This window comes from Calidris pugnax, unplaced genomic scaffold (genome assembly GCF_001431845.1).
Source record: "Calidris pugnax isolate Ruff unplaced genomic scaffold, ASM143184v1 scaffold103, whole genome shotgun sequence".
NCBI lineage: Eukaryota > Metazoa > Chordata > Aves > Charadriiformes > Scolopacidae > Calidris > Calidris pugnax.
Window position 1 is genome coordinate 15,970,560 of NW_015090990.1, and position 14,745 is coordinate 15,985,304.

At 36.5% G+C, this 14,745-nt stretch overlaps 1 protein-coding gene across 1 annotated transcript in view; it reads right to left on the reverse strand.

Moving 5' to 3' along the window:
• The window catches only part of LOC106895360 (aldehyde oxidase 2-like), a 45,151-nt gene that overhangs the window by 8,642 nt on the left and 21,764 nt on the right, over positions 1 to 14,745 (reverse strand). The window contains exons 20-29 of the mRNA XM_014954757.1: positions 14,155 to 14,251; positions 11,758 to 11,882; positions 10,438 to 10,571; positions 9,664 to 9,751; positions 6,628 to 6,714; positions 5,875 to 6,066; positions 4,407 to 4,634; positions 2,257 to 2,352; positions 1,094 to 1,222; positions 286 to 360 (exon numbers count right to left, since the gene is read on the reverse strand). Of these exons, the coding sequence (XP_014810243.1) occupies positions 286 to 360; positions 1,094 to 1,222; positions 2,257 to 2,352; positions 4,407 to 4,634; positions 5,875 to 6,066; positions 6,628 to 6,714; positions 9,664 to 9,751; positions 10,438 to 10,571; positions 11,758 to 11,882; positions 14,155 to 14,251 (1,251 nt within the window). The remainder of the gene's footprint in view (positions 1 to 285; positions 361 to 1,093; positions 1,223 to 2,256; positions 2,353 to 4,406; positions 4,635 to 5,874; positions 6,067 to 6,627; positions 6,715 to 9,663; positions 9,752 to 10,437; positions 10,572 to 11,757; positions 11,883 to 14,154; positions 14,252 to 14,745) is intronic.

Genomic DNA, 14,745 nt, shown 5'->3' on the forward strand with positions numbered 1-14,745 from the left:
AGCAAAACTTAAAAAAATTATTTTAAAGAAAAAGAAGCTCTGAGTAAAGACTTTATATTCCCTTGTGCTCTGAATGAGTCTTTAGGAATAGACATATTGCAAAAACTCTAAAGTTAGCCAGATTTATCAGGACATTGTGTTGCACCATTTGCTTTTACAGGTTCCTCTCCTCCAGTTTACCTCACACAGGGAGGGCCCTTCCTCCATCCAGAAGAATGACAGCTTTCACTCTACACTGATGGGTAAATCATAATCAAATAGTAAGAAACAGAGAGAGACATTTACCCAGTCTTCCCATTTGCCATTAGGATTGTCTCTTCGTATGGGTTCCAGACGCTTCCAAAGGATTTGGCAAGCATCCTAAGGAGGAAGAAAGTTGGGCATCATTGACCGACCTGCAAACCCAAGTTTATCTGCTGATTTCAAAGCAATACAAGTTCTTTCTTGGTGAAGTCAGTTTGTTAAATTCATTCTGAGGGCCGTAACAGAGGGTTGTCTATGTAGGTAACTGCCAGCTACAAAGCAGCACTTTGCAAAGAGTGGCATTGGCATCTGCTCTAATGTAACTAAAGTCTTCACATACCAGGCTATCACTGAAATCCTCAAGAAAAAGAAGATAAAGGGCCTGTCCCTCCTCCTATTTTGATTTACTAGACAGAAAACCACTGGCTTGAATGTTTTATTACAAATTAAATGAAAGCGGAATTGGTCCCAAAGCATTCAAGTGGATAAGGGTGTTTGAGTCTGATTATTAAAAAAAGTACCTGAAATAAAACTTATGCCTAGTTTTCCTTTAAATTATGTTTAAATACAGAATAAAGTTAGATCCATAAATTTATCTAGCAGCAATCTAAAAAAATCCACCTAATTTGTAAATCTTATACAGTAAAGCCAAAAAAAAGTGACCCTTTTTAACAGTGTTCTGTAGTTTGCCTTGCTTTAAACTATGCATATAAAAAAACCTAGCAAAAGAGATTTGGAGATAAAAGAATTCAAAGCTGCTCAAAACAAAACCAAAACTATGAAACCTCAGAGAGACATTCATTATTCAGCAGAACCACTGATTATGTGAAAAAATGGTAATCAGTCTAACCTGGACTGCTCTTGCATTGATTTCTGTTCCGACTGATCCTGCTGTGTATTTGCCGTTGGGTACAGTTGTTGTGCTTGTTTCACAGAAGTGTATATATGACAATGGTATCTTCAGTTCACGACTGGCAATCTGTAACAAAAGTAAACAAAAACATATTCAGTCCCACTTGGAGATGTAATCTCAAGTCAGGAATTCATCCTGCCATTCATCTCTCTTTATATATACACACACAGATAAATGACTTACTTCAACATTAATACTATGATTAGTAAAAACACAGAAGTCTTCCTTAGCAATTATTCTGCAAAACAAATATTATATAAATAATTTCAGATAATAGAAGATAAGATAAAACCTCTTTCCTCACACCTCCTGAGTTGAAGGACCAGGCAAAAACAGGAGCTATGAGAATGAAGAACCAACCACTGTAGGAGAAGATCAGGTTCGAGACCATCTAAGGAACTTGAAGGTACTTGGAAATCCCAGGCACAAATACAGGTTGGGCGGAGAATGGACTGAGAGCAGCCAGAAAATTTTTAATCAAATTTAAAAAACTGACTCATTCTGCCTCATGGATTTTCAAATCTGTATGTTTTATTTATTTTCTTTCTTTCTCTTTCTTTCTTTCTTTCATTCTCTCTCTCTCTCTTTCTCTCTGTCTCATTTGAAATGACTTGATTAGTTTGTGTTCCCACTTTATTGTGTTTCACAGTGTTCTAATATGCAGATGTTCATTCAGCTCATTTTGAAGGAGTGGCCTGATTTTAGCTCCAAAATTACTTTTTTGGCACGTAGTTTTGTTTATCACTATTTACAGAAATGCATAAAATTAACTGTTGTTATAATTAATGTTGGATACACTACAAAGTTAAATTTTCAGCACTTTAAATCCCTCTGGAAAGAGCCATTGAGTCTGTGCCTTAGCTATCCTGATAACAGTGGGGTTACCACAAAGGTGTTCATCTCCTTTCCAGGTTTTGAAAGATCACTTTGATTATAGCTTATATTTCTCCTAAGTTTTGTCTTCATCAGTAACTCAGAAGCAACAACCCAATATTAAACTTAGTGTTCTTACATCTAAAGAATTTGCCTATTGCACCTCCTTTTAGCTCAGTTATCTTTCTTGCTGTATTTTGTTTACCCTCAGATGCTAACTCACTCACCTGTAACATCTTTGTGTGAATTCCTTGTCCCAGTTCAATTCCACCGTGAGTGACTAGCACAGACCCATCTATATAGATATGGACAAGAGCTCCAGCCTAGAGAAAAGCCACAGAAACTTGGTAATTTTCTTATTGCACTGAACAAAGGTGCATAAGAAAAAGCAAGACAAATACAGATTTAATTCACAAGAGTCAGTGTATTACTAAAAGGGAGCAGAAATTCTTCAGCAATCTGAAAATAACAAATTTCACTGCTCTAAGACATGACAGAGGTAGTAGTTATTCACAGGAGTTCTGCAGGGATCACAGTATTTATTTCAAATAAGAGAAAAGCATGTTTTTCTTCTTGTGAAATTGGGTGAATTAAGAACATGCTGGCTCTAGTTATAATGTATGTGTAGCCCCAGATACTGTTCCGTCCTCATCCACAGTTAACAGGAGGACAGAGCAGAATTTGAACCTGGAATCAAAGGCGTTTTGGGCAGATGGCAGGTATCTCCTACTACGAACAGCTACAGAACTTTTAGAACAAACACTAGCAGAGTTGTACTCTTGTTTTTCTGAATCTGAGAGATTAGTCCTAGTCCCTTTTGTTTGCATGTATCCATAAAGGGCAATAATAAACTGATGTTCATAGTATGTAATTTTGATGGAGCAATGGCACAACTGCTTTTCCGTTCTCTCTCATACGCTGTCCAGAGGATGGTTTAGAACCTGATTCACTTTCTGTTCATATTTTGGTGCAGCCCTGTGTTAATAAATAGCTATCTTAAACAGGGGACATGCAAGAAGCAGCGAGGAATGGAAATGATGAACTCTCATTCATGGTAAAATTGGAAACAATTAATTTCCCAAGGAAGGGTGATGAAAGAAATCAATCCCATACAAGCCTTCCACTCCTATGAAGGAACAAATGGATATGAAAAAGAACTAGAAATTCTGTAAAGAGACATTTCACTGCAGTGTGCAATCAGCTACCAACACTCAGAGAGGAAACAGCAAAGCCTGAGAAGTGTTGTGAAATACAGCGCCTCCAGGACATCTTTTGATTTGTTATTAATTCTGCATTGAGAAATAAGGGTCATGTGGTCTCTTTGGTGCCAATTTGTGAAGTTTGCAATCAGATAACATTTTGCTGATGTAAGATAGATTCTTAGCTGACAAAGATAAGATTAAACAATAAAACTCCAAGATTTAGGTCTAGATTATTGGAAATTCCATGCAAGACTGAGCTTTATTTTTAAGGTTTTCATGAAATGTAACCATTGTTTATGCCTTTTTTTTGACCTTTTGTATCAGATGAATTGTGACCCCTAGATGCAGTGTGTCTTTACCATGCAAACACTGTTGGATCAACTATATTAATGTCTCTCTGAGCTCTTAATCTACAAACTTGTGCAGAAACAATCAAGAACAATCATATGAACCATGTGGATTTCCTTTTTCATGCATTCTATCCTCATAAAAAAATCAAAAATGTTTGTTCATTTAACGTGAAAGTCACTTGAAAGAATTTTTGGTTCAAGGCATGAATTAAAAAAAAAAAAAAAAAAAAGGGCAGGAAAATTTGTCCAGAAATACCACTATCTTGAGCCATTAAAAAATCCAGTTGCAGAGCTTAACCTGTCATATAAATGGGACTATCTGAACTATAGGAGTGATAATTTTTCTCACTATGGACCAGATTATGGAAGGTTCCAAGTTCCACATTTTTACATTTAGCTTTATGCTGGCTAAAGATAGCATGTTGGGAATTAGAAATTAACGTTTTTCTGAGGTGAATAATCATAGAATCATAGAATATTTTGGGTTGGAAAGGACCTTCATAGCAAGGGAATATCATCTAGTTCAGCCAAGGGAAGATCATCTAGTTCAATCTCTCCTGCCATGACCAGGGACATCTTTCACTAGATCAGGCTGCTCAAAGCCCCATCTCATACTGAGTAAGCATTTATAAGAGATCAGCCACATACAGTGATATTCTTTCTAAAAGAAAGTATATCTCAGTGGGTGATATTTTATGCTAGTCCAGCATGTTGGAATTATTTTCTCTTTCTTTTTCCTTCCTGCCTGTAGAGATTATACTTCCTGTAGTTTTGGAGAGAAAAGTTGAGATCTTTGATCATGAAACACTATTTCAAAGAGGTCACCTGATGAAAATAAGTTGCATTAAATCCAACAGAGAACTTCATGGGAATGATGGCAATCCCTTTCTTTTTCCAATAATTTTTCATGTTAAATTCTTCCACCATTGCTTTTCTGCTGTAATAGTCAGACTTGTCCAGACATTCTTCCCAACATTTCCACAGATTCTCTGCGTCAAACTCTTCTTTGAAGGATGTTAGATTAACTCCTTTGTACATGTTTATTTCCCTAACCTAAATAGAAAATGTATTTACACAGTGCCAAAAATAAACATTGCCTTACAATATATTGACATATTATATGCAATATAATGACATGTATAATGATGTAATGAAATAATACTTATCTACGATAAACATAATCTCATTTCCCTTTCTGAAAGGAAATCACTGCTCAAATAGCCTGATTTTTTTGCTTGTGTCAAACACCTGTGAGCTTAAGAGGTGTCAGCAGGATTGTTCACAGGGACTACTCAATGCAAAGAAGGTTGGTAAACTCAAATTGTAAATAAGACTAGAGAAAAAACACAGAACAACACGGTGAGAAGCTCAAAAGCAGTGAAAGAAGAGTAGAATGGATACCTGGTAAATCTCAAGCAGCGAAAGAACAGTCATGACATGTAAGGAAACTGCTTAGAGCAGCGCTGAGCAAGGCACTAAGGTGACATAAGGAAGTTAGTCAAAAGTGTGGAGCAAAGATTGGGCTTGAGAACAGCAGGTGGATAAGTGAAACCAGAAGTTAAAGCTAAAAAACTGTTTTGCCTTTGGAGACATGTCTGGAAAGCTTTCCTGAAATGTGGTAAAGGACAGCAAGTAAATGGTAGAGGGAAAAGATTAAAAGAAATAGGGAAAAGACATGATGGTTGGCATCCTAGGAAGGTAAAATGATTTATAAACCATAGTTTGTATATACAAGAGGCTGACACATGCAAAAGAGTAAAAGCTTACACCGTCAAGGCAGTGTGTAGGAAGAACATGAAGACTGGAAAGGAAATGGTGACAATTAAAACCGTTGGGAAACTCTCTCAGAAGACTGGAAAGAAGCCAGAAGTGTCAACCTAGTAACTGAGATGACGGGAGCCAGCTAACTAAACTGTTGATAAATGGATGGACACAAAAGACAGAAAGTCCAGTTCTGAGAGGCTCATACACAGTTGACAACTAAACATACACAAAGTGATCTCAAACTGGTCACACAGTACTAGAGATTATACTGTTTTGACTGAAGCTGGTCATGTGAATCGCGGTCATCAAACATTTTGCAACAGATTCTGGGCCAGTTTTCTCCACTCTTATCTGTATTGTATCAAATATTATTCTGTGGAATCATAGGTGCTGAATAAAGTACTATTCAGCCCAAGTAAAGTAGATCTGGCTCTACATGAACAGGCATAAGCACAAGGAGCTTCTGACAGTCTAGGTCCTAGAATTCTCTGTTATCCCATGTTTTATTCGGCAGTCTTAATTCTTTTACCTTCTCATGTGGTAGGCCAGTCTGAGTTGCCACAGCCACAATACAGGTCTCCACAAACAGGCCTGCTTGGGGAAACCCAAAGCCTCGGAAGGCAGTATTAGAAGGCAAATTAGTCTTGCAGGCATGGCCCCTGACTCGGAGATTTGGGATACTATATGCATTGTCCACTTTCAACACAATGTACTCAATCACCTGTAATAAGAGATTATAGTTGTTAAAATGGTTAAATTTCCTTTAAAAAGGCAGTGAAACCTGTGAAAGACGCTCAAAAGACCAATGAGATGCAATTGTTCTAAGGAGGAGTAGAACTATACTCAGGCAGCCTGTTTTGCTGTTTTTTACACCAATGTAAATAAAAAAACTGCATTTAAATCAGAGAAAGTACATTTAACTCATAGGAATTACAACAGCATAAAGAAGCATTACTGAGGGAAAAATCAGACCTTCAGTTTTGGCAAAGTGAAGGAATAACTTTATGATAATAGGGTGCCTAATAAAACTTGTCTTTCTGTCTTCTCTGAACTTTTAAATCTGAATTGTCCAATATCACCTGACAGGAAATATTATACCTCCTTAATGATATTCTGTAAATGACATCTGCGCCACAGATGCATTTTTACTTTAGGTAGATGAGAGTTATACTTAACAAGAACAGACATATTCTTAAGAGAAATAAATTGTGACAAAGAACTGTTATTTTCTTTTTGTGGCCAATTCAGTCAGTGTAAGTGGTATCAGTGACAAAGGACTTACCAACTCAGATTCATCTTTTGTACAGCCACCGTTTATATAGCACTGAAAATCTGCGGCTATGATTCTACCATCATTCATGAATCCAACCTGTAATACAGCAACCGACGTATTAGTGGTCTTTTCTGTCATTTATTTCAAACTTCTCTTTAGAAATAAGCTAACCAGTTAACAGATGCCCCCTGAGGTTCAGACTACAGAACACAATGGGATTTTTCCCACTGAATTGGAAAAATTACCTGCATGGTTTTCCTTTGGTATCAGTTTGGATCTGAATATGCAAACCAAGAGCAAAATACATATAAAACCCACAAATCGTCAGAATACCTCAGCTGCCCACAAAGATATTCTCCCACATAGGCATTTTTTACTCACACAAACTGAAAAGCTTGTTCACCACTGTATTCTATATGAACAGAGACCAGAAAGAGTATGACAAGATCACTAAATAAAATACTGACTGTTGCTATGCTTATTCTACTTTATGAAGTGTTCCTTTTTTAATCATCTTTCATCCTGATAATTTCATCACCTAGACAACATAGCAACATGAACCAATGGTGCGTGTATTTTACAGAATATGTGTTCAGAAATATCCCCCAAATTTGATTTAATTCTAGGTCTGGTTCCTTCCTCTTCAACTTTTTTTTTTAAAAAAGTCATATATGGTTTATATGGTTTTGTATTTTTAATAGTTTATATAATAATATTTAAAGGGGAAAATTTATAGAAAACTGTAAAATACCTGGAGACCAACCTGTTAAATGATGTAAACCAATGCAGCTCCATCAGGATTAAGGACAAGAAAATAAGAGGTACTGAATATTATTGCTGGCTAAATCCTGCATAGCTGCACGGATAGGGTAAGAGATGGGAATGTTTTTTGCTTAATGTAGTTAAGCAATTCATGCAGTTTTTGTAGTTACTGCATTTAAGTAAAAGGAAGGTTAGGGTTGGGGTAAAAGTTAGGATTTGAATTATCAAGATCAACATTCCTTCTCCTTCAAAATTGTAACCATTATCCAAACTTTAGTGAAAAAAAGGGAAGTTGTAACTACATCAAAACAAAACATGAACCATAAGTCTATAGGCACTTGTTGAAAATTCAGTAAGAAGAATAATTCCTCCATGTTTTTTTCTCCAAAAGCAAAACCTTAGTCATATTTAAAATCCCTATCCTAGCTTCAAGATAGCTAATTAATGAATAATGGCACCAGAATTAATATGATTAATTAATTGTTTATTCTCCTTTAAATCCATACCTAAATATTTATCTCCATATAAGATTGGACAGCTGGAAATTAAACTTCTCCAAGTCTAGTCCTACCTCTAACACCCATCGTAAGACACTCAGATAACCACCAGCTGAAACCAAAGGAAACATAACCTTTTGCCGCTATCAGTAGCTTTAGGACTCATAGACAGTTCAGCAAGAAAACAAAATCTCCATGTCTATTTTTGCCTTCCCCAGCAGTAGCCATAATCTCAGAGATTATCTCAGAGGGGTAGCAAACATCTTTGCCCTTGTTTTCTTTACTTTGTTTCTAACTTTAACACTAACATCCATGATATCCATGTAACAAGAAGATCCATGAAAACTGAATTTAAGCCTTTTCCTTTTCTAAAAGCAAGGCTTAGCAGAATTTTGAAGTTCACAGTGATTCAGCAAAATAATCTTCCATTCCTTCTTTTCCTTATCTCTCCCTGTATCTGTAAGCTAAATCCTAATATTAATAATGCCACTGTTATCAGTATCCACTAAGAAATTAAACTGTTCATCACTTAAAACATCACTATCACCTCAGACTAAGGACAAAACTGGTTATATTAGGCCTATCTTCAAATGTGTCAGGTAACAGGTATATGAAATATCCTGGCCTGGAAGTTTGGGGTGACTGATACACACATATGCAGTATATGCAATTATTCAAACCTGTGACCCCTGCAGGACTGAGAAACAGACCAAAATTATCCTTCCATTTTTTTTCTGTAGCCACAGTTCTAATTAAATTCTTAGTATCAAATATATATATAGATGACCTATATATATATGCTGTAGCAGCTCTTCACTAAGCTAGCCCTCATCTGAAGTCCATCCAAGGGTAGCTAATAAACCAACAGTTTAACCACTTTTCCCCAAACCACAGTCCTGCCCCTAACAACATATTTTATCCTAGGTTCAACCATAATCAGGCGATGGATATGCAGAAAAATATGAAATACATATGGTATTGACATCTGTCAGTCACAATCCCTTTCCTTGTCTTATGGTTAATACAAGATTTAACCAAAAATGAAACCTTCCTCCTTTTTTTTTTCCCCAACCAATTCTAAATTTAGTCTTAACATAACCAGAACCTAACAGTATCTTTGTGAGAAGTATCTTCAGCAAAATGAAAAATATATACAGTCTGTCCCAGAAATAGTCATCAGCCAAACCTTACAGCTCATGCAAGAGTCAATAGGAAAACTAACTCCTCTGCCATTTATCCAAATTATATTGAGCCATAAACTCTGTCCTGGAGAATTTTAGTGTGCTCAAATCATACACCAATACCAAAGAGAAGGGTTTTTCCCCTGCTACCACCAGTTGCTAAGCTGATGTCAGTGCTGGCATCGTTTACCCAGTTATTTTCAGTATAAGGATTTAGAAGTCAAAAGGAAGAGTTTTGCCACCAGCTGAATCTTGCATTACCTTGCACAGCTGGCTTCATATCTAAGAAGTGGCTCATAATCAGTTCTGATTTATGTGCTTGTCATTTGAGGATGATGTAGGGCTGATGTTAGCAGTATTTTGGAGTAAGAAAAGGGATGAATAGCTCGGCTTTTTCTGGATGTTGCATGGGCTGAAGTTATAGGATGTTAGCTGTTGATTTGATTTATAGTATTTGTCAGGGGCTGGGGCAAGGTTGATGCTGGGTTAGGATTTCAGAAGAGGAGGAGTTTGGTTTCTTGTTACATCTTGCTAGTCAATGAAATGATGCCCCAGAAGAAACTATTACCCAGTAACTGAGCAAAATAACTTCTCCTCTCACTCACTTTATATTTTCCAAAGAAAGGGTGCCGTCCACCAGTGGTTAACATATCCGTATTTCTTTCAAGAACAAAACGAACTGGACGCCCAGTCCTAAAGTGAACATAAAAAGATACACTTTCATTATAACCTATTCATGCAGATTGCAAAGACATTACATGTATATCACCAAACTCCTAGTAATGGCAAGAAATCAGTCCACACTATGTTTTAGTTTCTTGTTAACTTACCATGCCTGAGTTTAGGCTGAATGAGCACATTTAATTTATTTCTTTTTTTTTTTTGCTACACAAAAAGGTAGAGAAAAGTAACCTTTCAGTGGTTTCCCTTTAGCTTTTCAACAGGGCGATGCAAGTTCCATGAAGCATGCACAGGACATGAAAAGGAAACCAGAGAAAAGGAGAGCTGTGCCACAAAGGTCTGATGTGAGCACACCTATGTATTAGGATAAAAGACACTTTCACTGAAGATCTAGAGTGAAATTCAAGCAACTGTGTCTGGGAAGGGCCTGAATGGTTGGGATTTGTAAAGGTCAATCCTGAGAGAAACTGTGTGGGGCCTTTGTTTTGGCTCTCAGATAGTAAATGGATTCCATTGCCAAAAGCCCAGGGAATTTTCAAGCCTCTATCCAAGATATACTGCCAAAGAGATATGAAAGATAAGAGGTCAAGATAACCTCCCAAGTGGGGTCAAGGACTGAAGTTCCTTTTTCATTCAGTCTTGTCTTCTTTAATTTGTTTTAGTTAAATCAGTAATTTGATTTAGTTAAATCAACTCACTTGTTGGCTGCCACTGCTGCAATCACAGCAAAGAGTGAAGGTTTAGTAATCTTTCCTCCAAATGCTCCACCAACACGTTTCACGTGGCACATGATTTTATTGGACTGGAGGTTTAAAGCTGAAGCCACTAATTCCTGCAAAAGTGAACATCCAGAATTTTACTGAGAATTGTTACCCACCAAAGTACATTAAAAAAAATGCCTATTTCCCATGGCTAACCATAAATTAAAAGCTAACAGGTTTAAGAATTCTGGGCAAAAAACCTAGAATTGCTACAGAAACAAACAAACAAACAAAATTTCAGACAAGTAGAAATGCTAATGAAAGCCCAATCTAGTCTTTAAAGAATAATGGAAATGTAAAAAATAGCTCCATAAACTAGTTTGATTATCTGATGCCAGATATGATAACCTCTATATAGAAATGGTTCTCAAGTTCTGCAAGTTTCACCTGCATCTGGAGATAAAGCATCCACTAAAATATCAAGCTGAACGGAACAGAGTGATTGCTTACAGTACACTAGACTGTAGTTAAATACTGACAAACCATTGCCTTCTGAAAATAGCTCCTCTGACAGTATTTCCAGGGATGCAAATAGAGGTTTAACTTGTCGGGCTGACAGGGAAAGCTTAAAAAACACAAGTCAGTGATGGACTTCAAAAGCTAATCATAAACATGTAGAAATGAACATATATTTTTTGAAACAGTTGTTTTCTACAGGCCTACAATGCAATTCTGATGTTAGCTAGGACCTGTTAACATTTTCCCACATAATTTCATATGATTCATATGGGGTTATTATTTGCATATTAATTATCATTATTGACACATGATTATGACCCCATCATCATCAAAGTAATTACTTGTACACACAATGGAACTTGTCTGAATATTTTTTCTAAAGTTGAAGACACTCATTGCTGCAAAAAAGTGATTGCCCAGGATTTGACTGAGGATTTTCACTGACTTTAGGAAGATTTGGCCAATATATCTGAGACAGAACTAGTCTTTTCTCAATGAGATTACAGCCGTATTATGGATCCCAGGTACCATTTATTCATCCCATAGTAATACTGCTCATTTGTGTCTGCACTGCATTGGATAATACAAATAACACAAAACCTACTGTTACATTCAACTTTATAATTAGTAGTCAGGCCTCTTATTTTCATAAAAAGATTCAAATCAGTTAATCTGAATTGGAAACACCATTAGGGAGTTTCAAGAGAAGCACAGAAGATTGAAAGCAACTCCTGCCCATGTAGTTCAGCTTTAAGGTTATTTAGATAAGAAACATGTATCATTAATACTTTGTTTTACCTGTACATCTGTTGCATGCTGAGTTGACACATACACATCCATCTCTTTATCCTCAACTCTTGGAATAACAAGCACACTATTTGTTTCGAGGTAAAAATGTTCCTGTCCTCCCACATGTAATTCACCTGTTATTTAAATAATAATAGGAAAATTTAAGCTGGGTTTCAAATCAACTGTGAGGAAATTTATATCTGCATACATATATATATGGCACGGAAAAAGTTTTGTCACAGAAGAAAAAGAGTTTAATGTATTTTTTATTTTTTTATGTTTCAGGTTTACAGCTTCTGGGACTTGTGTTTATTGAGAGGAAATTATTTAATCACTTAATCCTTGTATAGTTGGTTTCCCCCCTCCTGCCCCCAGGATAAGATCAGTATCAATTTAATATCTCATGCTTTTTGTTCTTCTGGAGGTTACATCTCTTCTGCTATAACAGGATTATAATGTCTTCTTCTGAATCATTCTGTGACATGACATTTGTTGGGAACAGTTGGAAAAAGTCCAAAGAAGAGAAGAGACTGAGAGAATTGAGGGGGCTCAGCCCAAAAAAAGTGAAGGAAGACACGAATCTTGAAATCCATGGAAGACTCCTGCGAAGAGGAAGAGAATAGTCTGTGCTATGTGCTCACAGTAGAGAGAACAAGCAGCACAGCAGTACTTAAATAGCAGCAAATTGTTAGCAATGAAGAAGACAATCTTTCTAACGATAGGAATGGTAAAGCACTGGAAAAAATTGCCTGGGGAGACTGCAGAGTCTTTGTGCTCAGAGGTGTCCAAGAACATCTTAGATAAATCTGATAATTCTTTTAAACATGATACAGATAGAACTGATGTTGGAAAAAGGAAAAGGGGCTGATGGTCTGCTATGTTTCCTCCTGTGAAAAGCAGGTGTAGTTAATATTGAGTGAAGAGAAAAACTCATTTGCAGAAGTCTGGGGAGTGATAACCGCAGAAGGTAGGTGTGATATAATATATGTAATGAGAGGACAATCAGAAAAGCCCACAAGCAGGGCACATGAGTTGTCTAAGCATTTATAAGGTACTCACTAACAGGTTTCAGAGCTGCATTCAAGTGTTAGAAACACAGAATTTGGGCAAGTATTAAAACTGGCCAAGCCAATGTTAAGAGAAGCATATCTTGACATCATATGCCTTAGTTTCAGTAAGTCTTTTTACACTGTCCCACAGACTGCTCTCATAAGCAAGCCAAGAAGTACAATCCAGATAAAATCAGGGATACAACTGATTGAAAACTCCATCAAGAAAGCAGTTTAAAAACTGGCTGCCAAGCTGTAAAGATGATGCATGTAGAATCATAGAAGAGTCTCTTCTGAATATAATGTTGCTCCATGGTTGCTTTAATAACTAATGAGTAAATGACAAATAATATTGAACTGGAAAGGGCTGCAAGCCCTTTAAAGGACAGGTTCAGATTTGAAAGTGATTTTTCTATACTGGAGAAATGGCCTAAAATCAATGGCATGAAGTTCAATGTGCCAAAGAAAGTGCCAGTGCTTTAGATAGCACTATAGAACAAGATCTAAGTAGGGATTACAAGGAGCACAACTTGACCATATATCCCAATTGATAACACCACAAAAACCCTATCTCGTTCTGTGATACTATTGTTATGTAGAATTTCTGGTGAAATTTCTTAGCATTGGTGAAATCTAATCTGAAATATTACCATAGTGAAGTTGGATGTAGTGAAACTAGAGATAATGGAGAAGTGAGCAGTGACAATGATAAAGGTTAGAGGACATCCTTTACGGGATTCCTTACCTTTAAAGTTTGCAGGAAGGGAGATTTAGATTGGGTATTATAAAAAAAGGATTCTACTTATAAGGACAGTTAAACTCTAGAACTAACTACAATAGGAGCTTGTGGAATATTCTTGACTGATACTTCTTAAACATGGGTCTGATACTTATGAACAGAGAATGTTCTGAAACTACTGGATCCTGTTTACTATTTGAAGACAGTAAATTTGATGACTGTAGGAGTGGTATTCCAGACTAGTTCACTCTGATCTCTTTGTTTCTGGGATTAGCCTTAAATTAAGCAGTGAATTTAAAATGGGATAAAATGTTAGCTAACACGCTTAAACAAAGCCTTATTTAGCTGTAATGCTTGTCCTTGGATTAGGGCACTTCATTTTAGCTTTGAGACAAGGAAATGGTAGAGTTTAGTCAACATGAGCTAGCAAGTGTTAGCTAAGCTTCTTTTAAATGTGACCATTTCATCTCCATTCTCAGTGAAGGGGAAAAAGTCAGCAACAAAGTTAAAGGTTTTTTGAGAAGAGATTAGAAATTTAAATTCAGCCACCAGCTGGAAATATATCCTTATCTAGCATAACTCCCCGCTCCTGCCTGATGCCCTGCGTGTATGAACTACCTTCTATGATTTCATCAGCAGACTCGAATCCTTTCTCAATATCTCCTTTTTCTATTTTCCTTTCTTCAGTAATGTATGATTTATGTTTTATTGCATCCTGCAGAAAAAACAAACCCAACAAACAACATGTTAATTGTAATTCAGGAAGTCAGATGGTTTTTATGTAGTATAATCTTTCATCATCCATGTGATCCTTTTTCAGATGGACACATGATTGCAGATAGGTATTAGAAAGAGCAGGATAGTCGTTCCCTTTCCACCATAAAAGAGAGCTTCTGGGTTTTTAAATTTTTTGTAGTTCATATCATTTTCTTCTTCCTCCAGATTAGAAATACAATATGTCTGTAAATGGCATTGAGCTGTTGAAAATATTTCAAAATCAGATTGCTTGCTACTGAAAACCTGCCAGACTTTAAAATCTTCAGAACATGGATGCAGGATGTGTGATTCCAGCACTTCTGCAAACATAAGCTCTCAAATTTAATTCTATACTGACCTTCTGCTGCTGGGAATTTGGCTCCTGAAGCCATGGAATTGCTCACTTACAAGTTCCTGAATATTCTTTAGCAATTTTGTCCTAGATCTATAAAG